This window comes from Typopeltis vanoorti, chromosome 15 (assembly GCF_054136105.1).
Source record: "Typopeltis vanoorti isolate ZY-2024b chromosome 15, IOZ_Tvanoo_1.0, whole genome shotgun sequence".
Classification (NCBI taxonomy): domain Eukaryota; kingdom Metazoa; phylum Arthropoda; class Arachnida; order Uropygi; family Thelyphonidae; genus Typopeltis; species Typopeltis vanoorti.
In genome coordinates, this window is record NC_143563.1 from 68,459,649 (window position 1) to 68,484,989 (window position 25,341).

The window sequence follows — 25,341 nt, forward strand, 5'->3', positions numbered from 1 at the left end:
ACCATTCCTGCTGATGGAACTGACTTTGTCTTCTTTGGCTTCTGCCCACTGTTTTGACTGCTGTTTGGATTCTGGTATGTAATGGTGAATCCAAGTCTCATCCAAAGTAATAAATCGACGCACAAAATCAGTTTTATTCTTGTTAAAATGTTCCAAGCACTGTTTAGAGATTTTCATGTGAGTGCGTTTTTGATCTGCTGTGAGCAAGCGTGGCACCCATCTTGCACAAAGCTTTTTCATTTGCAATTTTTCATGCAAAATATATCCTACAAGTTCTTTAGAAATGCCTATAGTCTCAGCAATTTCACGCACTTTGACTCACCGGTCATCCAATACCATATCGTGCACTTGATCGATGATTTTGGTATTGTTACACTTTTTGGACGTCCTTCACGTGAATCATTTTCAAGGCTGGTACGGTCACGTTTAAACCCCATTTCTTTATTGTCGAAAACGAAGGAAAAGAGTGCTGATAAACTTTTATGAACTTCGAATGAATTTCTGTTGGCATTAAACCTTCTTTTACAAAGGATTTTATAACCGCACGATACTCAATTTTATCCATTTCAAGGGATGCAGACAACACTTTTGCTTCAGACAGTTGTATAAAACAAACTACTTGATAGAATAACTTGCAATTTCACATGGATGCTTATGACAGATATACCAATTTAGAAAAAAAAATCCTGCCGATAGTGTTGCCATCTATGGTCGAGCCCGAGAACTTTTCTGATCACCCTCGTATGTGCATACATCGTAGGTTGAGAGCTTTTGTCCATGTCTTTCCACTTTCTTTATCCTTTAAAACTCTACAGAATATGTATCTATTAAGTTTCTGTCAAAATCTTGTATGTTCAATCACAGCGTCCACTTTTATTCCTATTTTCCAGACTCGCCAAGATTACATTCCTTTAATCATTGCTAACAGCTTTTGATATCCTAACTGACACTCCGAATAATATCACAACAGCTATAGAAATGACTATTAGAGCTGCGACTTCTCCTGGGAAACTGAAATTTCTCGGAAATTTGTTAGCAGTACATTTATTACTATATTTACCTCTGATTCTCACGGTAGATGGAACTTGAAACCACTGAAAGGAAATATAAAATGTCGGAAATATAAAGGTAGCATGATTAAGCAGACCAAATGTTTCGTAAACACAAATAAAAGTAAACATTTTCATATCAGATTTCACATCAATCGATTCAAAGGAAAATTAAATAATAAAAGTAGTGCTTACAAATTTCCAAAAGATTTCGGTTTCCCAGTAGAGGTGACAACTCTGAAAGTTGCTCTATTCTTCTTCTTCCTATGCATCTTTTTCTCAGTGTCAAAGGTAGAATGTTAGGGATGAAATGTTACCTACGATGATCATGAAAATTAATGTAAAGTTTGTATCTTCGAGTTGTGGTATTATTATATATCTGAGAAATAGTTTGCTTCCTAGAAGTAAAAAAAGTTATCAGAATCTCAGTGTTGTCTATAAATTACCTAACATTTTTCTAGAGAGGAGAAGGTCAGTCTTTTATGATTGGTTAGAAGTATATTATATTAGAGTATGTCACACTTCTTGAGAGTAAAAAGAGGTGGAGTGACGAAATATAAAATTTGTAAAACAGCATTACATCATTATTGACGAGAAACTCCAGGAATCGCGAAGAAGAAATAGCAAATTGATCTCCCTATCTGAATATTCCAAGTGTACTAACTATAATTGTCGCTCATAAGAATGAAATTTGTACAGGTGATAACACAAGCTAGGTATTTTGGACCATTCTTCCTTTAATATTACAACCGCCACTACGTGTGTCGTTTAAGACCTTAGCACTAAGCTTATTTCTTGCCAAAGGTAGCATTGACACCGGAACTCAGTTGTAGGCGAGTCAAGTTTTTATTTTGACATAATTTCCGTCAGCGATGTTGCAAAAGCACTAGCAGTAAGATATGAATCTGCTCCGTAAATGAAACTGCCAAGTACATGAAGAACTGCATTAAGCGGAAGTATTGCGCGTCCATCTACATTCATCCTTCCAGGCACTATAACTAAATGACAGAATCCAAACGAAGAGTGGGGGGGGGGAATACCTCTACGTTACATTTGAGCGCCATACTTCACGCTGGGACGAGGCACTCTAGTGTAGGATATAATCCAGGCATTCATCACATTCATACACCCAACGAATCAGGAAAAGGTGTACTGTTGGCCAATTCATAGAAACTTTGAAAATGTTCTAGGGGTCAAACACAACTTTTTTTTCAACGGCATAGTTAATTGCCATGATTAATGTTCATGTTAAGTGCAGCCACCTTTCGCAAAAAACGAGACGATATAGTTCATTTCATTGTGTGTTACTAATTAAAACCATATAGACCTCTTGGAACATTCAGTTGACTATTTTCCAATCGGCACGTGTAATGATCTTGACCTGTTTCTCCTGGTATGGTCTCGAACCTTTGGTGTACAACATTTCCGAATGGTGCAATGTTTTGTACACTGTGGCAATTCTGCAAAGTACTCTTGTTGAAAGTATTTCTTTACAACAAGCGCCTCCCTATTTCAGTCGGTATAAAAGAAGCCCTTTGGTCGGAAAGACCTGAGTTCGATTCCGTCCATGACGTGAGGAAACTTTATCTGATCTCTTTAGACGAAAGGTGAGTTAGCCGGTCTCATACGGAGGTCGAGGGTTTTTTCTCCCTGAAACTCGGGTTTCCTGTCCCCCAGAACAGGCAAACCGGCCCTGTGAACACACACTTCTACAGACATAAAATACCCCCACCCCAAAAGTCAGGCTCTGCGACGAGTCGGTTGGGATATCGCGCGCGTAAAGTCGCATCATGTAAAAAGGCCAACCCCATGTAGATGGGATGAGGCACAAGAGGAAGAACACGTTCCTTCAACACAATAGATAATGCACCATGTCATAGCGCAAGTGCTATTGCGACATACTTTGACGAACATGGTGTGGAAGACTAGATTTGTAAAAGTGAAATACGTGTTTCACTTTTACGATCTCAATGCAATGTAATGCCTCGCATCCAGCTAGAAGGTTGAGTGCGAAGAAGACAAGTCCGATAACGGTACATGGAGTGATTATATTAAAGGAGGAAAAAAATTCAAAATACTTGCTTCGTATTACTATAGAGAGTGGGAAAATGTGTGCCTAGAAAAATGAAAAGCTTGATCAGGGGGGGGGGGGCTAAAGGAACCGACATGATATTTAGACGCGCGCGCGCGCGTGTGTGTGTGTGTATGTGCGTGTGAAAGAGAGGGGGGGGAGATCTTTGAAAAATAGTGCTATCCAAATACTTATTTTAACATTGCACAACAGTGTAACTGCACTACATCTAACGACGGAATAGGAATATACGTATTTCCATTTTTCAAGGGGTCTCAATACTTATTTCAATATAGTGTACATCCGGGAGGAGGAGGAAATAAATTCGAAAATGATGTGAACAGTTAAGAGGTTTTGAAAATTCTTTCTGAATAAGAAACGAACACATTAATATATCATTTATGCCTAGTTATTTCAGATTCTGATAACAGCACTGTCGTTCAGAGATCATTTCGGCAGTAATATCGCAAATGATCGACAGATGTTTCTAAATCTTTTCTAATAAACTCGGAGATTTTGCATCGATCTTCCCTCACAACTGGAACAGTCACTTCATGAAAGATTCAACCAGTAATATCAAAAGGAAGACATTTTAATCACTAGATATGAATTTTTTTCCCCTGTACGAATAGAAAAATTCGGTTATCTGATTAACGTACACTTTAATCAGGTAACCGAATGTCGATTTTTATGGAGTTTAATATTCTCTTTGAAGGCAAAGAGGAATGCATTTAGATTAAATGATGAAGTAGAAAATAAAAATCAATAAGAAAATTGCAGCAAATAAGGTCTCTCTAAGTTGCAGGGTTAATAAAGCGTACAAGGCAGTTGTATAGTGTGGGGAGAAGTGGGGGTGTAGCTTTTCAGTTATTTTTAATGCCGACATTTCTTTGGATATAAGAGTATTGACCTGTAAAAAACCTTAAAATCGCTGTAATGGTTGCTAATACCTGAAATAAGAGAGCCAAAAGGCTTTACTTCGGCGATGCACAATTATTCAAATTAAGTGGATATTAAATTCAATTATTTCAAAGCCGAATAGAGAAACTACAAGAGTTTCGTGCCGAATTACTACGTGCCACCTTTACTACGAGTTGCCCCTGTCATGAAAGGTTTGCTTACGCTTGGATCCGCTGAAACTTTTATAGTTTCTATATTCGGCACGAAACTCTTGTAGTTTCTCTATTTCAAAGCCGAATAGAGAAACTACAAGAGTTTCGTGCCGAATTACTACGTGCCACCTTTACTACGAGTTGCCCCTGTCATGAAAGGTTTGCTTACGCTTGGATCCGCTGAAATTTTTATAGTTTCTATATTCGGCACGAAACTCTTGTAGTTTCTCTATTCGGCTTTGAAATAATGTTGGATTCAATATCCACTTAATTTGAATAATTGTGCATCGGCGAAGTGAAGCTTTTTGGCTCTCTTATTTCAGTAATTCTTGGTGCCTTTTGTGATGTGACACCTTTTTTTGGCAACTCGTATGTAAAGTATAAGCTCCTGCTGCTGTGCTTTTGTGCAGAAGTGGTACCTTTCCGTAAGGTATGAGAGGCTCTACTTGGGGTAGGTTTTTGCCTGTCTCTGAGTGGGACCACCGCTGAGATTATGGCTCTGTCTGGTGGTGGGGTGAACCTGCCACTGGGTAGAGCTAATGTTGAGAAGTTCTTCTCGGTGACGGGGTGAGCCTGTCACTGAGTGGAAAAACGCTGAGTTGAACGGTCCTTCGGTCATTCATAGAGCCGCCTAATTTTTAGAGAGGTCTTTACTTAAACACCTCAAAAAAGGTCGAAACCGGTCTGGGTAGTGACCCCCCCCCCATAATGTATAACATCATACATGTCCGCTAGGAGATGTGTTTTACATTATGGGAAATACTAAGGATAGTGATGGGGGCTTGCTCCACCTTTACTGCGAGTTTCCCCTGTCATGAAAGGTTTGCTTACGCCTGGATCCGCTGAAATAATGCTGTATTCAATATCCACTTAATTTGAATAGTTGCTAATACCTTTTTAGATAAGTTGCAGACGTAAATTACATCTGTAATATTGAATAACGTAAATAAACTGATTTTTCTAAAAGTAGCAAAACGGGCCAAGTGGCAAAAAAAGTGAAAATTAAAATATTTTGACATAAATGTAATAATAAAAGTCCGTTAAAACAAAAAAAAATGCAAAGATCAGGAAAATATTGTCATAACGCATTTTGGTTATAAGTGTTTCGATAATTCGAAAGGCTTTGAAATACTCGAAAGGCAAACGTGGTGACGGAATCAAATAGCATATAAATTATTATTATTGCAAGACACCTCCAAGAGCCCAAAGACTCATCCTGCGAGGGCACACCATTCCACACAACCCACTCTTTCCACTACTTACTACACACAACAGCATTATCCACCATCCATACACTACGCCACTGTCCACTACTGCACGCAGCGACATCTGCCAATAGTATTTGTCTGTAAAATGCATGTGTTTATTTGTCCAATTTGCCTGTATGCGAGATGAAAACCCAAGTATCCGGCACAACATTCCTGTTACTTCTATATGAAATCGACTAATAAAGTGTTAAAGTATTAACTATTGTATTAAATTTTTCAGCGCGCCATTTACAGAAATACATTAATTTTAATGACATTAAACACATAATATCTAATCTCATTGACAATTTACAGTCCATCCATAAAAGAACGACATTTATGAGAGTTTAAAAACAGGAATTCATACTCCAGACATATTACAGGGAATCAACTTTCTTATAACAAACAGGGTACTACGTCTACAACACCGATTCGCTCCAACACGGTCAGAGAAAAACAGAAATACATTAATTTTAATGACATTTAACATAATATATAATTTTATTGATAATTTACAATCGATCCATAAAACTAAGGAAATTCGTGCGTGGAATATACTACAGGAAACTCCTCGTATAACATACTACTTTTACAACAAGATTTGCTCTTACACAGGGAATTACGCAAACCTTCTCAACTCAAAAGCACGGTGTTTTTGAGTTTGTTTTGCGGAGAAACCCCCACTATTATGTTGGATATAAGTTTTCCATATTTCCCTTTTTTCTTTTTCTTTTTCGTTTCTCTTCTTTTTTTTCTTTTTTGTGAATTCCCGCTGTTGATTCTTGATACAGGCACTTGGTTCAAATTTGGTGCATGATACTTGTCGGAGAGTCATATTAGAGGACAGTGTTATAATTTCGCCATAATTCACATTTACATCTACAAAATGTTTTTTTCTATTGATTTTTAATATCACGAAAATAGCTCATTTTTTCTATTTAATTAACTCGAATCATCTTATCCTTAAATCAGTAAAGGAGCTGATTAAAGAAGCACTACATAAACGAAATATGACATTTAACTGTTGTTTGGACTCATCAATAAGCATTTTAATAATAACAGTTCTGCTTCTCTTAAAGTTTAGAATGTTTATTTACAAGAGACTTTGAAAGGAGCATATGCTCAATCACTGTGCACAATTCAAGTAACAACAGATACTATAATCTTTGCAGAAATAGCACCTATGTATCAAATCAACATTACAAAGTTTTACAATTCCATGTTGCAAGTACATTTCAATCCAACTAAGCCATATTTGTAGTAAGCGCTTTATTAGTTTATTAGATTCTAACCTACCGAAATCGAAAATACTATTGTGCTAATATTTATTTTTAATACAATCAGTACGCCTATTGAAAGTATCATGTGTGGTTCAGAAAACTGAAGTAATTCATTCAAAATAAGGAAAATTTTTAAATGTAAATTTTTCTTCCTAATTACTTTCCCCATCCCCGCCGTTCCCAATATCATGAACCTCTTCGCCGTTTTGAGTATGGTTCCTTGTATCAGTTTTTAGAAGTGTCTCATTTCATTATTATTTTTGGGTAAGTTTGAAGTTATACAAATAAATCATGCCCTTATTATACTCTTTATACTCTTCAACAGGTAACAGAAATGGAACTTCCAAGTAAAAGACCAATCCACACTATTCCAGTGCCATCAAACAGAGGTCTGTGGATGGATGTTCTTGTATCTATCGAAATGGTAAGTTATTGAGGAGTAGAACTTTCCATTAATTTATAGTAACTGATGATCATGTAATCAAATATGCAATAATTGCAGAAGAGTGTTACAAAAATAATTTGCTCACGAAGTTCGTTTGTTGTTCATTTTCATGTCAGCAACATTTTTTGCGCTCCTCAGATTAAAAATCTAGAGTTCTTGTTCTGTAAATAGCGAATACATTTTACTTTATTTACGCAATGGTGGAATATCGCTTCAACTCAATGGCAGATCCAGAACTCTTCAGCAGTGATAGGGATGAATCAGAAATATGTATTAAGTATTGTTAACATCTCATTTTATCAATATAATTTACTTCATATTTCACTAATAATATTTCACATTCCTTTTATTATATTTCAACAAAGCAGACAGGTTCCTTATGCTATTTAACTGCAAAGTCATATATTTTTTTCTCTAATTGTATGAAAAAGAGGAGCAAAACGAAACTACTCTGTAGCTTCGTCAATAGCAAGAACTCCCTAAAAGACCATACTCGAGTTCAGTCATATTAATAATGTTTATAAGGGCTTTTCAACTAAAACATGTTTCTTGGTCTCATAATAGCATGAAAATGGTTCAGAGTACATGCACGTTTTAGATTTATAATATACTTGTCAGCGCAATCTTAAAAAAAAACTGAATTAAGAATGATAAGCTGGTAATTTGAGACCGAGCTGATGACACTGAAGTCTGCATTAACACACACACGCACGCACACACAAATTTTCTGTTAAAAACCTGAAAATAAAAACTGAAAGTGTTCACGTATTACGTTTCGACAAAAAAAGAAAGAAAAGAAAAAGAAATCTGGCTATTCTGCGAATCTGCAGATACCGTGAATCTTTAACATGTCAAGACTGCATGTTACAATGTAGCCCAAATTAAGTTAGATCCTTCTCAGGGTACTTCTGGAGAGGTCTTCAGGGAGCCGCGACATTTTCCCCTTTGACAAGACCTGTGGAATATCTTTTATTGATAACTATAAGTTTATTTAGTCACAATTAAAAAAACGCTTGTGTAACTCAGTGGAAGTAGTGTTTGCACCCACGACGCTAGGCCACCCGAAGAAAAACTCATGTCCAATTCTAGTCTCCGACAATTGTTCACGAACAAGCGGAACAAGCGATTTTTTTCTCCCAGAATAAGTTAATATGATGTAACCGACGGTATGGTTCAATTCGTGACACTAAGAAGGAAGAATAAAATGAATTATTTGAATCATTGAAAAGAGAGAAAAATAAAAAATAAATGAATTCTGGCGAAAATGTACAGAAAATGACAGAGCTAAGAGTAATGAAAAAAATTCTGCTGTATTCCGATCTACTATATTCGATGAACTTAATATTCGAGATTTTCATCTCGAATATTAAGTTCCAGCATAAAGACAGATATAAATATATGAAGAGAACACAAGAAGAATTCCAAATATTATTAATTATATTACTGTGATTAATGATATCTTAAAAACAGTCCAACATACAGTAGTCTACAGGATATATGAAACAAGAAGTGACCGTCATGTAATTAATACGAACATGAACAAAATGAACAAAACAATAAAACGTGCACATTTTTAAATGGAATCAAAGAGATTTCAAAGGACACCTTGCGATGGGAACTACGACCCGAATGTAAATATGACTTGAGAAAAATTTAAAGTAGTTTTTGAAAAAGAAGTAGATAGCTTTAACAAAGGAGGCATATGATGCGGTTGTCTGCGGAGACAAAAAGAAATTCTCCAAAGTAAGGCCCAGACAAAGAAGAGCATAAAACGTTATTAGCAAGAAATATGGCATATTCTACTAAAGAATACCACAAAAAAGTTATAGGAAACTAATTAATTAAATAATTTAGATCATTTATATGTAAATAATCTCGCAGAGGAAAGTAGACCACCATCTGGAAATTCGCCCCTATTTATTCCTTCTTTCAACACTCGAACTCTGTCTTCCGACTTCCATATTGATTTCCTGTTTCAAGAACTGCAAAATGTAAAGTTTGATGTCCTTGCTATTTGTGAAACCCGAAGAAGCTCTGAATTAACAGAGAAATGGAACAATGGCAACCAGATTTTCCTGGGAGCTTCAGATAACGCTACAAGGGCTAGAGGAGTTGGCTTCATCATAAATGAAAAGCTAACTAAAAATATTATTTCTTGCACAATCCATTCTGAATGACTAGGAACACTAAAATTAAAAATAGGAGAATCAGTAACAATAAAAATAATAGTAGCCTATTTACTCACCTCAACAGCTGACAAAGAAGAAATAGAAAACTTCTATGAACATCTACGAGAAACATTACAGAAAAAAAACAACCTACACAGTAGTGTGTGGGGATTTCAATGCAAAGATTAGTACAGGATTTATTGAAGAAAAATACATTGGACCGTGGGGGAAAGGGGAAATAAATGAACGAGGTGAAGTCCTGGTAGAATTTATAGAAGCAGAAAGGCTGTACATTATGAATAGTTTTTTTTTGAAAAGAGAACTGGAAAAAGATGGACTTGGCAATCTCCAAATGGAGAGACAAGAAATGAAATTGATTTCATTCTAACAGATTGCAAAAGAATAATAAAAAATATCGAAGTCATTGGGAAAACCTACTGCGGCATTGATTCAGACCACCGTCCAATAAGAGCCACCCTCAAAATACATAGAAAAAATGAAGAACGCATACGAGCACAGTCCAACCATAAAAAAATCTCAAAACAGATAAACCCAGAAGAATTTAGAAAAATGTGGACGAAACCGACTGGAAATTAAAAAATGACAGCGACGAAGACTGATTATTAACAAACTTTAATAATCAGTCAATGAACTGCAAAGAAAGAACCTCCTATGAACTTCCTCCTAAACCAGGGAACGCCTATTAGCAAGAACGATAGAACTATTGAAGAGAAAAAGAATACTGAAAGATACAAGAAAAGATCGTTTAGAATATAAAATTATCTGTAAACAACTGAGGCAGAATATCAAAGACGACTATAACATATATAGAACTATAAAATTGGCAGTAGCAGCTAGACTCCGTAGTAGCCTTAAAAAAGTAGAAAAAGAAATAAATCTAAAGCAACCACTACCGTCAGCCTTCATAGACAATGAAGGAAACAGACACACAAACAGAGATGAAATGGGAAAAAATAGTAAAATTGTTTTATGAGAACCTTTACTCATCTAAACAAGTAATCACAGCTCCAGTACCAGACGAAAATTTGGAAATACCATCTGTCCTACCTGAAGAAGTGAAGATGGCTATCCACCATAAAAAATGACCGATCACCAGGAATTCACGGTATAAAATCTGATGAATTAAAAATGGATAGACAAGTACTCTTTAAAGCTCTAGCAGAAAGATTTACCCGATATATTCAATTAAGAAAAACACCTACTGAATAGAAAACATCAAAGTCCATAATTCTGCATAAAAAGGGTAATAAAGAAGACATCAGTAACTACAGACCCGTCTGTCTATTACCACACACATATAAAATATTCGCTAGAGTCATCCTAAACAGAATACAAACCTCCATCAACGAAAATAGCTGCAAAGAACAGGCCGGTTTCAAAAAAGGCTTTTCAACAATAGATCACGTTCAAACTATTACTCAGCTAACAGAAAGATGCAAAGAATACCAGATTCCACTTTGTCTTCTTTTTATAGATTTTAAAAAGGCATTTGACACTGCTGAACATTACGCAGTATTCCAAGCTTTAATAGAACAAGGCATAGAAAAAAAGCATACATCCAACTCATAAAAGATATCTACAAAGAAGACACAACAAATATCACCATTTTCAATCACCCGATTAAAATTAACTTAAGTAGAGGAGTACGTCAGGACGATGTCTTATCACCTAATATCTTCACATCTACTCCGGACAGCATCATTCGAAATAGCTGACATGAAAGGTGGAATAGACATTGATGATGAAATGTTAAATATCCTATTATTCGGCGATGATGTGGTATTAATATCCCTCTCACCTAAACTCTTAGAATCAACGCTGAATAACATAAGCCAAAACTGCCAAAAAATTGGATTGGAAATACATCCGTACAAAACAAGATGGATGAAAAACAAATACTGTAAATTATACAATAACTCTGGAATCCCACACCATTGAAAAAGTTGAAGATTACATCTACCTCGGCCAGTCCATAAAAATGAATAATGACATATCAAATGAAATAGCAAGGAGAAAAAGAGCTGCTTGGATAGCCTTCAACGAAATAAAATCAACAATTACCAACCAAAACATAGATACAGAAATAATAGCTCATCATTTCAATAGTCACATCTTACCAGCATTAACTTATGGCAGTGAAACATGGAACACAACTTTAAAAGAAGAACAAAGCTTAATAACAACTCAACGTGCAATAGAAAGAAGAATGGGCAATGTAAATAAAATAGACCACGTAAGACACACAGAAATCAGGAAGAAGTCTGGACTCAAAGATGTAATAAAAGCAATCTACAACAGCAAAAGAAGATAGGCAGGACATCTCGCCAGAATGAGAGACAACAGATGGACAATCACGTTTTTTTTAATAGATCAAAAACGGCTGTGTACTCAAAAAGATTGCCGATCAATGTCTCAAGACTTCCCGGATGTAAATTACAACCAGCATTCTGGTGGCATATGAATAAACGAATAACTGCGACAGAAATTATTATATAAATCTATATTAATAGGCATCATAAATAATTAAATGATGGTTTATTCTAGAAATAATAAAATCGTATTTATAAGAAAAATCAATAAGTGAGAAAAAGAATTTACGTAAGACGAATTAAACAGAAGTACCCATCTAATAACTGGGATTCAAGATGATACTTATCTTATAGTTGCGTAGATGTAAAATAAAAATTTAATTTTTTTTTATTTTACAAATGATTACTTGGATGCTGAAAAAAACACTGACAAGTATACAGATAGAGAAGTTATCATTCTTCATAAGTTTATGATACAGCCGTATCTTGACTACTGTGCACAGATTCAGCTGAATCTGTGCACAGAGATAACTAGACTTTGCGACCCACGAGTGGCCAAGCTGGTGACAGGTCTGTGAAATGTTTACTATGAGGACAGACTAAAAATGCGTGGGTCGCAAAGTCTACTTAACAGGTGGAAAAGAAGGACATGATGGACATGATAGAAACTTATAAGTTACTGAAGGGGGTTTTATAGGATTGACACGAAAGAATTTTTTAAGACATGACGAGTAGAGAGAGAGAGAGAGAGAGAGAGAGAGACAGAGAAAGCTAGGACCATTCCTGGAAGTTGTGTACGAGTATGTAACAGTGTGCTGACTATTTTTTTTTTTCTTGGAGGATGGTGAATGAGAGGATAGAGTGCCAGCGATAGATAGTTGTGTCTATTTAGTGAATGAGTTTAAGGAGAGATACGATAGGTATTGTGTGAATAATAGTTAGTGTAGATCTCCCGATGAGCCTTATACTACTAATTTTGATTACTATTACTACTACTACTACTAATAATAATAATAATAATAACTTGAGAGAGAAATAGAGTTATGAATTGATAACAAAAAGTTAAAGAAAACTATATTTTAAAGTAATTTTTATTGCCATCATGTACCAGTTTCAACCAAAAATTTTATCTGTACTTCTAGGAATGCTACGAATATGTGTACAAAATTTCATGAAAATCGTAGTAGCAGCAGCACAATGTCCTCGATCGACATTGTGCTGCTGAAACGCATCAACACGAATAAAAGAAATTATTATGCAGTTTTACAAAGCATATTATAACTGTACATAAATACTAAAATATTTATGAATAACTTGAGTAAAATAGCACCTAAGATGCATATCTATAACACATGCCTCCATATCGAAAATCTTCGAATGGGATTTTATATTCGTATAATTTTCTTGGCTACGCAGTTTTCAAAACTGAATCCGTTATTTTTATTTCTGTGAAGTAAGGGTTTCTGAACAGTCAGAAGATACCAAATGAAGAAAGTTTGTAATGTTTCTAATTATCCAACATAATATCCCATTCGAAGATTTTCGATATGGAGGCATGTGTTATAGATATGCATCTTAGGTGCTACTTTGCTGGATACGCATGCGCATATAATAGTTACTCTATTCGCTGGATTATATGCGCATGCGTATCCATTTCCAATCACTCAATAAGAATATGGAAACTTCAAATTTTGTGCGTCATAAAACACATTGAAGACACGCAAAATTTGACTCAATGATTCGTATGAGGAATTTATCAGGCTTAATCCTCAAGTAGTGACAACTACTTGAAGGGACTGTATAACCGATTTAATGAACGCGGCAATGTCCAACGAGTCCGTGAAGAACCGCGAACTTTTTGGAGTCCCATTTCCCAAATTAGTAGCTGCTGTGTAGTTTTTTTTTTTTTTTTTTGTGGATAATGTATACAACAAAATGGAGTTTATTATAAGCGAAGAGACGCTCCCCACAGTACTTTGAAAACAGTGAAGCGCCTATGATTGATCATCAACAAAGGCCATGAGAGAAGGTATTACGTCAGTTGCATGCATTTTTGTCACTCGTTTGCCTGTTTTTCCGGGAATGAAAAACCCTAGAAATGGAGTTCGCGCAGCTAAAGTTTTTTCACCTAATTTTTTTTTTAAATCTTACACTCCAACTTGCAAAATAATAAAAACTTGATTCGAAATAAATAACATTAAGAGGATATATACGATGCATACTTTCCTGTGTATTTATATTCAAAATAACGCTTTCTCCACGAATATCCTAACATTATAATAAGCAAGGCACAGGTTAACAAAATATTTTGCATAATCACAATCTTCCCTCACACCTTAAAGAAATGGTTCCATCCAAGAACTATTACTATAGAGAGAGAGAGAGAGAGAGAGAGAGAGAGAGAGAGAGAGAGAGAGAGAGCGTGGAGAGAGAGGAGAATGCGCAAAGAAATATGTTAACAAAGCATCATATTCTGGTTTATCGTATTCCGGTATATACTGTACGTATTCCTGAATATGATAAATTAACTCGCATGTATCATTCTATGGATGTTTAATTGTGTAAATTGCCCTTCCTCTTGTAAACTCTTAATGTACCCCTCCCTTGATGTAAAATCAAGCTCCCTTGATGTTAATTCAACAAAACGGTGGCTTCAGTCACTGTAATTTATATGAGAATAAATATTGCTATTAGTGTTAGTCGGTGCCGTTGAAGTCCATTGTTCAATATAACATTTGAGTAGTCCGGATGGAACTTTCCAAATATAAATTAAAAAAAAAAAAATTAAAGAATGTCTTAGATTTGTAAATTAAACAGTTCAAAATATAATAAAATAAAAATTCACTTTTTTCAATGTCAAGAAATAACTGAAGCAATTTACCTTCATAGATATGCTAATTTTATAATTGCCGTGCAATAATCCACTTTTACTTTCAGTTCTGGGAATCGTTCTCTCAAATATTCGGCCCACCTTATAGAAAAATCACTGTGTGTCTTTTATTAATATGGACAACAGCATCATTTGGGTAGGTGTTTTTCTCTTAAAATTTATTTGAAACAAATATATAAAAAGTTTTTTCTGACCGGTATGTGAAAGTCTTTCTATTCAATCGATGAACAACATAACATATTTTTATTCACTGTCTCTTTAGAAAATTTCTGTTTCTTCTGAAATTAATATTGTTGCTTGATCACTGAAGATCATTATAGAGATATCATACAAAATACAGAAACCATCTTTTTTTCCCTTTTTCATGGCCCGCACAGAGCATCTACGAAATCTGGGACGTACATTCAGAAGGTATACATGTTAAAGTTCAATCCTATATCGATATACTTTCAATCTCTATGAGAACAGAAATATATTAAAATGAAGCTAAAATGTGAAGATAATATGAACATAAAATACCATTTCATCTTCTGTTAATGTACAATACCAAACATGCCAAATGGCCTACTGAACCCAATTAATCTTGCTATAATAAACCTAATATCCGTTAAAGATGCCAAGCTATTTAAAACCTGGTTTTACTCCATTTCCCAAGTAAGCAAACAGACAATAAGTCAAGTTTGCGCCTGCATATATTGCAAGTCTAGGTGACCCGTAAAGTAGCACAAGTCTAGGCAACTCGTGGTAAAGGTGGAATAAGCTCTGATCACTATTCTTAATATTTACCGTTAAGGCAAAGCCTATCTCCTTGATGAGATGTATGATGCTATGCATTAAAGGCAAGGGGCCTTTAATATAAGTTACCACAAGGTGCTTTGAACTTGTTTTGGTAAAATACTTATAAGCTCTGTATTACATAACCTTGGTATTTCTAAGCCTGGCTCCCACTGATGAGACCTCATTAAAGGTCAAAACTGGTCTGGGTAGTGGCCCCTTGCTTTTAATGCATAGCATCATACATCTCCTCAAGGAGATGAGCTTTGCATTAAGGGTAAATATTAAAAATAGTGATCAGAGCTTATTCCACCTTTACCACGAGTTGCCTGGACTTGTTCTACTTTACGGGTCACCTAGACTTGCAATACATGCAGGCGCAAACTTGACTTATTTGTCTGTTTGCTTACTTGGGAAATGGAGTAAAACCAGGTTTAAAATAGCTTGGCATCTTTAACATATATTATACTCAAGGTAAAAAACTTTCTAAACCTAATATCTGTTAAGTTAGGACGGTAATCTTGTCACCATGAACTTCGTAAGTTGTCAACTCTATTAGGTTTGTCTACTTTGCAGATGAAAATCCTTTCGTCCTCTACATGAGACAGACTAATTCGTCTGTTGTTGCAAAGTTCTTAATAATGTTCCTCTCGCCTTGAATGAGATTCTAATAATCGAATAATCACTTTGCCAACCAAGAGATACATGTAGTTCTTACTAGCTATGGTAACGCTGCTCACAAATGCTTCAACATATTACACCACAACTCAAACCAATAATCTTTTGTATCAAACCGGTTACGCGAAAAATAATATACTTCTTCTTTCAATCCTTTTTGTAGTAATTTTTTGTTACAGGCCTCCCTATATGTCTCCGTCTTTCTCTGTTGAAAGCTTTTCGATGTCTAAAATGACCAAAGAGAAGATGGAAGGATGACCTAATGGAGGTGGTTATCCTTCCATCTTTTCTTTGGTCGTCTAGGCATTCGTCTTCCTTCATATATGGATACCACTGGGTGATTGTCTTTGTCCATCTATCGCTTTTCATCGGTGCAACATGTCTTGCCCATCTGCATTTCAATTTTAAAATCCCTTCCCTTATTTCCAATACTTTTATTTCTTTTCTTGTATCTTCATTCCTTACTTAGTTTTGTAGTCTGATGCTTAGTGGCTCTTTCCATTCTGTTCAAGCAAGATTGGAGTGACAAAGGGATTAATATCAATGGTAAAAAAAAAAAAAACTTAAATGATTTACGAGATATGCTGATGATATTGGAGTAATAGCAAACAAGAAAAAAGAAAAAGTGATGAATGAATTGAATTAAATGAAATATTGTATCAAATAAAGTAGGATAATAACAAATATCGAAGGAAAAAAGATAACAGAAGAACAAATAACAATAAACAATAGCAAAATAGAGCAAGTATAAGAATATGCATTCCTTGGAAGAACTTTTACATAAGGAAAAAAGGAAAAAGAAGAATTCAACTTGGTTGCTAAAAACCAACTTTAAAAAATTCTGTACAGTAAAATAAAATCAAAAATAGGGCCAAACATTTCAACCAGTGCATCATCTCCGTTATAACATATTTATCAGAGACATGGCTAATAACCAAACAAATACTAAACATTAAATATATACACAGAATATTAAATAAAATGGTTCAAATTTATGGCCACATTCGATGAACACAAATGGGATATGAATGAATGAAAAACTGACCAAATAAATCAACAAATCAATCAATAATATTGCATTCATCTGTCTTTCAAAATACAAATATATCATACTGAGATAATGAAGTGCAATTCAGAAAATAAATAAATAAATAAAACCTGTTCTTTCGGCTTCATTAATTAATAACATAATGAGTACTACTAATGACTGCTGACAGATACAAATACATATATGTTATCTCTAATAGAAGGATAACTTGAACAAAAATATGTGCACATTAAATGTTTACATATATTTGCTTTTTATCTGTAGAATAAGGCATGCCTGTACTTTTTCCTTGGAGATATATAAATTTATGTATAATCAAGAGAATTAATCGCTCTTGATAAAAAAAAAGCAGTATAAACAGCAAGCAATTTATATCCTAATATTGACTGTGTATACATTGAGTAATAGATATTTATTACACTTCTCGAAGCTTCTTTATTTAATGAGCTAATATTTCGCTTTTGTTCTCGACAAGCATCATTCAGAACGAATTGATTATGTTTATATATACTATATCGAAATAAATATATTAAGATATTCCTGTTTTAGAATGAAATCTACTGATATGTGCGGTATATAGCTGTCATCAAATGTACCTTATACTGCTATATAAGTAAAACATGAAATCTACAGGACGTCTATGTATTGTCAATGGAATGGGAAAAAAACATACAAGTATTTTCATAGGATGTCATATCAATTGTTTCTCTGTTTTTGTTTTTGTTTTTTTTTCGAAAAGGCTGCGCCACCTCAATCACCTGCATGTAACAATTTCTAGTCAGTGGAAATGTGAAAGCTACCTCAGTCCCAAAACACACAGGACGATCCAGAAAGCAAATCTAGATAGGACGCTACGAAATGTAGAAAGAAATCTGGACAGTTCGAGTGGAAACGATCAACAGGGATTTATTTTTATTGTTTTAATGTTAATCCAACCCACGAAATGTTACAAAGCAATAGGGCATTAGCGTAGAGGGTGGACTAAGTGTAAAATAATCCGAAAACTATTTTAGAGACCAAATGAATGTTCTTTAAGCCACTTCGAGCCTCCAATAAGCAGCATGATGGTCTCCCACCTGGCAATGAACATCATCTGCCACTTAGGAGTAAGAGTAAGATAATACGTAAAGAGCCACACAGTCTCTGGTATTCAGAAATAGCAAGGCATATACCAAACATCAACCATGGGCAATCAACAGAGCTAACTAGACTACTATAAATAGCATTGGGACTAGTCATAGACCTTGAAAATCCATAATATGATCTATAAATCACGTTACACTGTTATCGTTGCACTTTATTTGGACACTTTTCGTCTCAAAATATATGATACTATACGCATTTATTTCAAAAAACGGCGATTTATAAGTTCAGTTCGCATTATAAATGGTATTAGCTTTATTGTACAACAATGGTGTTAAAAGACGCATCTCTTCTGACTACGATCATTCGCTTACTTGTTAACATATTTTTCATTTCTGCTACGAATAAGTTTTTCATACATCTGAATTATCACTAAAGTTTGAAATATGCATATATTATTTTTTTGCAACAGTGGTATTAAATGTAATTAATGATACGTTTCTCAAGACCAAAGTATTGCTAAATTGAAGACTTATTTGACCGTAAGTCGCTTAAAAAAAAGACATGTTTGGTCTCTAGAGCGGGATTTTCAGACTATAAAAAATAAATAATATAATGAAAAAATATATGTAAAATGAATAAAATATATAAAAAATCATTAATCCACCACCTGTATAATGTACTATAAGTTTATAAGTAAACCTTTCGTGAGAGAGAGCCACATAAAAAAAAAACAGAGTATTTTTTTAAAAACATTGTTTCTCGATAGCATCATAGCTGTGTTGTTGCAACACAAAAGAAAAATAATGTGGTCATTTTCAAGTTTAGTATTTCATACTTGACATTTTCTAATTATTTTGCAGGTTCTACGGACTATCCATTTGGTTTCCCGAATATGCGAATCGTCTTGACAACGATCACTACAATAGCAGAGCTATAAAGAAAGCCAATCTTCATATACGTGATATAATCTATAATAGCAGCCTGGAGAATACTCACTTCTACAACAGTATGTTTACTCATGTGAAATTCTCACGTATGCTGTTAAACCACTGCTCCTTTCATAACTGCACTTTCACCAACTGCACTTTCAGTGACGTCAGATCCAGTAGAACCTTCTTCAGCGAATCAAATTTTTATCATGTTCTCTTCATTGACACCGATTTTTACAGATATAAATTTCAGCGATGCAAATTCACCAACTGTAATTTTTTCAGCACAAAAGGAGGATGTGATATTGACTTCGATATAAATTTCAAACTGTCCGAACTGTTTCTTGAGAATCTCATTGCTCAGCTTGCAATAATACCAGGTACAGTGATATCATCTTTCATCCTGGATCATGTTGGACGTGTTAAAACTATGGGTATGTATTTATAGGACAGCTATTATGTATCTTCCAGAGCACATATTTTATTTTAATAATGCATTTTAAGTTGCAAATTCACCACGTTATTTCCACTGATAATACATCAGAAATGAATGTACTAACTAGTTTTCTTAAAATAATATAGACTTAAAAAAAATTCTTATTATCATCTGTGATGAAATCGAAAAGCTAGAGGCCTTTGAAATCAATAAATGAAATCAGAAGAATTAAACTAGTAACACTTGAAAACAGACAAAACAATCTTTAATAATCAAAATTATTATTATTATTATTATTATTATTATTATTATTATTATAATTAAGTGACACCCCCAAGGACTCATCGCAGGAGGGTACTCCACTCCGTCACACACACATATCCATCTCCCTACTACTTAATTCTCCTACTATACACTACTATCAACGCTATCTATCGTCCATCGCCACCACCAACAGTATTTATTGTCTTAAATTGCGGGTTCTGATGGCCGATTTGCTTGTATACGGGATGAAAAACCCGAGTTTCCGGGAGAAAAGGCTTTGCTATCTTCAATTGAAAAAGTCCATATAAAGAAAAAAAAATTAGTGACATAATGAAACTTTAAGAAAATTCGAACTAATATCATTAGGGAAAAAATAATAAAACAGACAACTCTATTGGAAGTAAATGAGTGTGAAAGGATTCCTGTTTTACATTCATTTGACTTTGTATGCTTACTAAGCAAAAAAACTCTTGGGAAAGAAACATAATTTTCCAAACTTTCTTGCATTTTGACAAATAAATGAGTTGTCCTGTGAAATTGGGAAACTCTTATAATGAAAATGAGTGACGTTCCCGAATACCTTGCTCACTTGTAATATAAACAACTAAACTCCTTCAAGCAACACTTATAATTTTCTGTCTAAAATTATAAATATAATTAAATTTAAAACCCAATGTCTTAAACAGCGTGCATAGGAACAAAATTCACCACTCTCCCTTGGAATTAAAAAAAAATTGTTTAATGTCATTAACTGTTTAAGTAGAGTAGTAGAGTTACAGTTCCTTGTTGTTGTTTAATATGCTAAACTCTTAGATTTTAGCTTCCTTAAAAAATTGAAACCAACTGTTCATTTATTTATTTATTTATTTTGCAGGTGTTTCATTTTTCATGGCTAGTTTAAGTACTTTGTTCCTTTGGATGGTACAAAGTCGTACTTCAGTGATAGCGTTTGAAGCAATCTTTAATTTTGTGGCGGTAGCAGGATGGAATGCTTTAGACGTAATTACGACCGAAACATATCCTGTTACTGTAAGGTAAATATTTTAAAATGTTATTCAGATTCAGAAGTGAATATTATTCAAAAACTTGACACGTGTGAATCACCATTTTGTAAAGCCGGTGACAATTAATCATAAAAACATATGCACTATATAGGAAAAATTATGTACATCGTTACTCAGTACATGGTTGGCTTGCCTTTCGTAGAAATTGCAGATGCTATTCATCTAGACCGACCTTCTAGTGAACTGATAAACGGATTTGGGAATTGGGTCCCATTCCTCCTCCAAGATGGCATCAATTTTTGCAGCCAAATTAGACTGTTAGCCTCGCTCTCAACCGATGTTCTAGACATTTTCCGGTGCTTTATAAGATTCAGATTGCAACTCTGTGTGGCTAACTAATCATTTGTTTTCTCAAATTGTATCGCCATAGTCTTTGTAGTATGACTGGTACATTATATTCTGTTACAGAGAGTTCTCTATCATGCAGTTGGAACTGCAGTACTGCTTGGAGTAATATTTGGCTTACACGCAGCAATTATTTCACAGAAACAGCGATAAGCAAATCAGCATATCATGTTCTGCCCTCTGTCTTGGTGGATGTTCTAACTTTGCAGCACTACTTGATGACTTTTGATCATTTCATGAGATCAGCTGACTTTTTCTTGGATTTCTTTTCGTCACAGTTCCATCTTTTGTGTACTTAATTTTGAGTGGTAGGATCGTGCTGCAATCATGCAAAGTGACTGATAATTAACATGAAAATCTATGCTAACATTTGCGTTAGCATCGGTGTGGTTTCGCGGGAATTAACTCGGAACTGAACAAATTTCCATGATTACAGAAAACTTAAACTAATCATTTAACTATTCCTTGCCTTTATACCCTTTTCTATAATTTTTGTAACGGCATTTTAGGACAAAAATTTGGTATTTTATATCAATCCCATACGATTCAAATATATACAAGTTAAAGGCTAGGAAAGTAAAATAAAGTTATTGATATCTGACTTGATTTAACTGAGCAGTCCTTGGAGAATGCAGACTTTCATAAATAGATGCTGGACGGATTAAAAAAAATAAAAAAAAAGAAAGAAAGAAAGACTAATTTGGTAGGTTTGAAGTAAAACTGTGCGCTAGAGAGAGGTGGAGTAAATCTGAGGAGGAATAAAGGAAGAAGGTACTTTTATAGACTTACTTTCTTCTAAGCAGACTGAAAGATTTTAGAAAAGTTTTTGTAGCCTACAGTTGAGGTTTGTATCGAAAAATTTGCTTGGTAGAGAAATTCCACTCGCCATGGAAAAGGTCAGACTTTCTAATTGTAGCAGGCTATTATTCTAATTATTTGAAAGCAGTGGATAAACAAAAGTACTATTATCAGCGCTATTACTTAGTTTAAAATCATAATATTTTTTAAAGTCTTAAATTGTTACAACTTGATAATTAAATCATTATAAAAGGGGAAGAATAAATATATACTCTTCGCAAAGTACGTAAGCTGTTTGTGCTAAGAAATTTCTAAACATTTCGAAGTGGTGGAATGGCGGTAATAAACTGTACATTGCCATCACTTTCAAATCGTGTGAAGCGGTCTTCTCCAGTTGAGGGCTCATGTACGAGCCACATAAGATTTAAGTCATAATACTACGAGATATTAAGGCTCTTCTGTGTTTCCCCTTCAACCACAGAGAAGAGACGAGACTGTTTAAGATTACGCCGCAGCCGTTAAGGCTTTTAGCATGTGTTCTCCTCCGATCTTCATGTATTGCAGGATAAAGAATTCAATATTCCAGAAAGAGAAATCTATCCAGCTAACTCCTTCAGAAAGAAAAGAAGAAGAAATAAAAACATAAATATTCCTCTCATAGAACGGAATTAAGCGATGTCTTCCCTGATCAGAGATTTATGAAGTGTTAGAAGTTGAGCAAGAAGCGGTGTTTTTGAACAGAAAAAATACGGTTTTTAGAGGCTGAAGGATATTGGAACATTACCAAAAATAAGAGGGGAAGTTAAGGATTTTTAAGAACGTTCTTGCTGTAATAAGACAGGAATGTATTTTAATAGAATAGAAATTCATTAAACTGCCTTCATCCCTTGAGAATGGAGAGAAGATCAGTGTTTAAGACACTGGTAATGTTAATTGAACACATTATTCAGCTAATTGAACTTTCAATTAACTGAATAATGTGTTTGTCGAATGAAGAAGAGGAATAGAGAATACTGCCATGAGCAAAACTGTGAATAGGATTTATAGTTAGAGAGAGAGAGGGAATATCACTGATATGTAAAGGAGGAAGAGCATGAGTGAGAATAATGGGATACATCTGTTTGATAAAGAAATCTGATTAGCAGAAGCTGTCCACTATGACACACAATGAACGACTAGAGAGGAAGCTGTCAATGCAATCATAGAGATTGGAGGAAGACCGAGATGGTAGCTGGTTGAGAAGGCCTCGGTTGCAAACACAATCAAATGCCAAGAGAAGCCACGTGGGTTTCTCCATATCGTTCCACTGTTTGAATTCAAATATGTGTAAGTTAGGGAAGTTTTGTTTATGCCAATTCCACCCACGAAAGGTTGCAAACCCTATAGCATATTTTGTAACGTTAGTGGAATAAGGATTAGATATTCCGAGACTTCTGTTCTAGACACTAAATGGAAAACAATTTACAGTCACTTCCGGCTTCCAATAAGTAAAGAAATGGCCTCACATTGGTGATGTGATACCATTAGAGTCTGAAGATGATCAGAGACATGCAATAGCGGATTGGAACCAACTGTGAGCCTGTTGGTTGGAGCGCCATTATGCTGAAACCTCATATATATTTGTATGAATTACTGTATGAAGGTTAAAACAATCACAAACATCCATCCTCTAGGCGGGATTCGAAACCGCAGCCTTTTGGCTGGAGAGGGGATACCTCTCCAAGTATCCGCTCGGTCAACCAGGATGGCACAGAGAGGGGTACCGCAGAGTTATAATTTAATCTAGCTATGAAGATGAAAACAAATATTTATTTTAATATTTCTTCTTATTATTATTGTTGTTGATCTTCCTCTAGCAAAACAAGTCAATCTAGGATGGCAATAGCATGAACTCCCCGAATTATCCAATTTCGTATTTAAACCTAGATATGTAACTACTAAATGTGCTCAAGGTGTATTTTATGTTTGTGAGAGGAAAACCGAAGCAGGGCGAAAAACCAATCCCAATACTGGGGGGGGGGGGAAGAATATCACGAATAGCTGGTGAACCATATACGAAGTAATCACTATTATAGTGAAATTGGCATACATAGTATCCTTGTTATCCTTGTATAGAACGGCTTGTTTATATTTACTCAGTTTATCTTCTCACTCTCATTCATTCTATCATCTTTATTTTTATTTAATTAATTTTCCCCATACATATTTATGCACAAACGCTAACAATATCACATGTTCAACTACCAAATTAGATCATCATTATGTATAAATTTTAATGAACCTATACTCCAGCCATAACTGCTACTAATTATGCCAATATATGCCAATATGTGTGTGTGTGTGTGTGTGTGTGTGTGTGTGAGTGTGTGTGTGTGTGTGTGTGTGTGTGTGTGTGTGTGAGTGTGTAGCCAATATGACTTTCAAATTTACATATACAGTAGTTTTATGCATATATCATTGTTATAGAAAATGTTGTTTCAATATAAGATAATATTTGAATATTGATTATTGTCTTCTATAGCGTGCAGGTTTTGTGACATATTAAGTCGTTCTTTTCTGCTTGCTGATATATTTTAATGAAAATGTTATCATCTTTCAGAACCACAAGCTACGGATTTCTAAGTGCTGTTAGCCGGCTCTCTGCAATACTCGGAAATTTCACCTTTGGAAACTTAATCACAACTAGTAAAACAGCTCCAGTCTTCACTTCAGCATTAGTGCTCCTCATAGGAGCGGTATGCTCATTCAAAGTAACAGAAACAAGAGAATTTCTAATGTAATAATAATAATATTAATAATATTTCAAATGCAAGATAATAATAATTTGCAAAAAAAATTGCCCTGTGATATTTTTTTATTGATCATTACCTGATAGCACTAGACTGGAACAAAATTTCTTACTAATTTATAAAAAGAAAACGCTTATTCAAAGTACTCCGTGTATATTTAAACCTCTTTTATTTTATTCTTCGTTTTATTCATTTTAATTTTATTTTAAGCGTATACATCACGCATATATTTTCTGCAGCAATGTTTCGTGACATTTCAAATGCGTCTGCATTGTGCTAGTATTTCAAATTATGCACTTTAATAACCATTAGATTCTCAGATGTAACTTATTTTTGTTTTATAAATAATCGAGCTATTTTTGTAAAACCAAATTATTTCACAGAACATTTTTAAAATGTGTCAGTATATGAATAGTCTCATCATTACCATATGATGTTAGATTGAACATAATAATGACATAGCTCGATTTTAGATATGTCATGGATCATGTCAGGAGTTAGAATCACTTCTTCTCGATGCTTTTTTTCAATCTTTTTC

The 25,341-nt window shown here is 34.5% G+C and overlaps 1 protein-coding gene across 1 annotated transcript in view; it reads left to right on the forward strand.

The window, feature by feature from the left end:
• Positions 1 to 24,794, forward strand: part of LOC150098848 (synaptic vesicle glycoprotein 2C-like) — a 49,611-nt gene extending 24,817 nt beyond the window's left edge. The window contains exons 7-11 of the mRNA XM_090405764.1: positions 7,085 to 7,183; positions 14,640 to 14,728; positions 19,039 to 19,541; positions 20,682 to 20,841; positions 24,614 to 24,794. Coding sequence (XP_090261890.1) covers positions 7,085 to 7,183; positions 14,640 to 14,728; positions 19,039 to 19,541; positions 20,682 to 20,841; positions 24,614 to 24,794 — 1,032 coding nt within the window. The remainder of the gene's footprint in view (positions 1 to 7,084; positions 7,184 to 14,639; positions 14,729 to 19,038; positions 19,542 to 20,681; positions 20,842 to 24,613) is intronic.
• Positions 24,795 to 25,341: the final 547 nt, after the last annotated feature.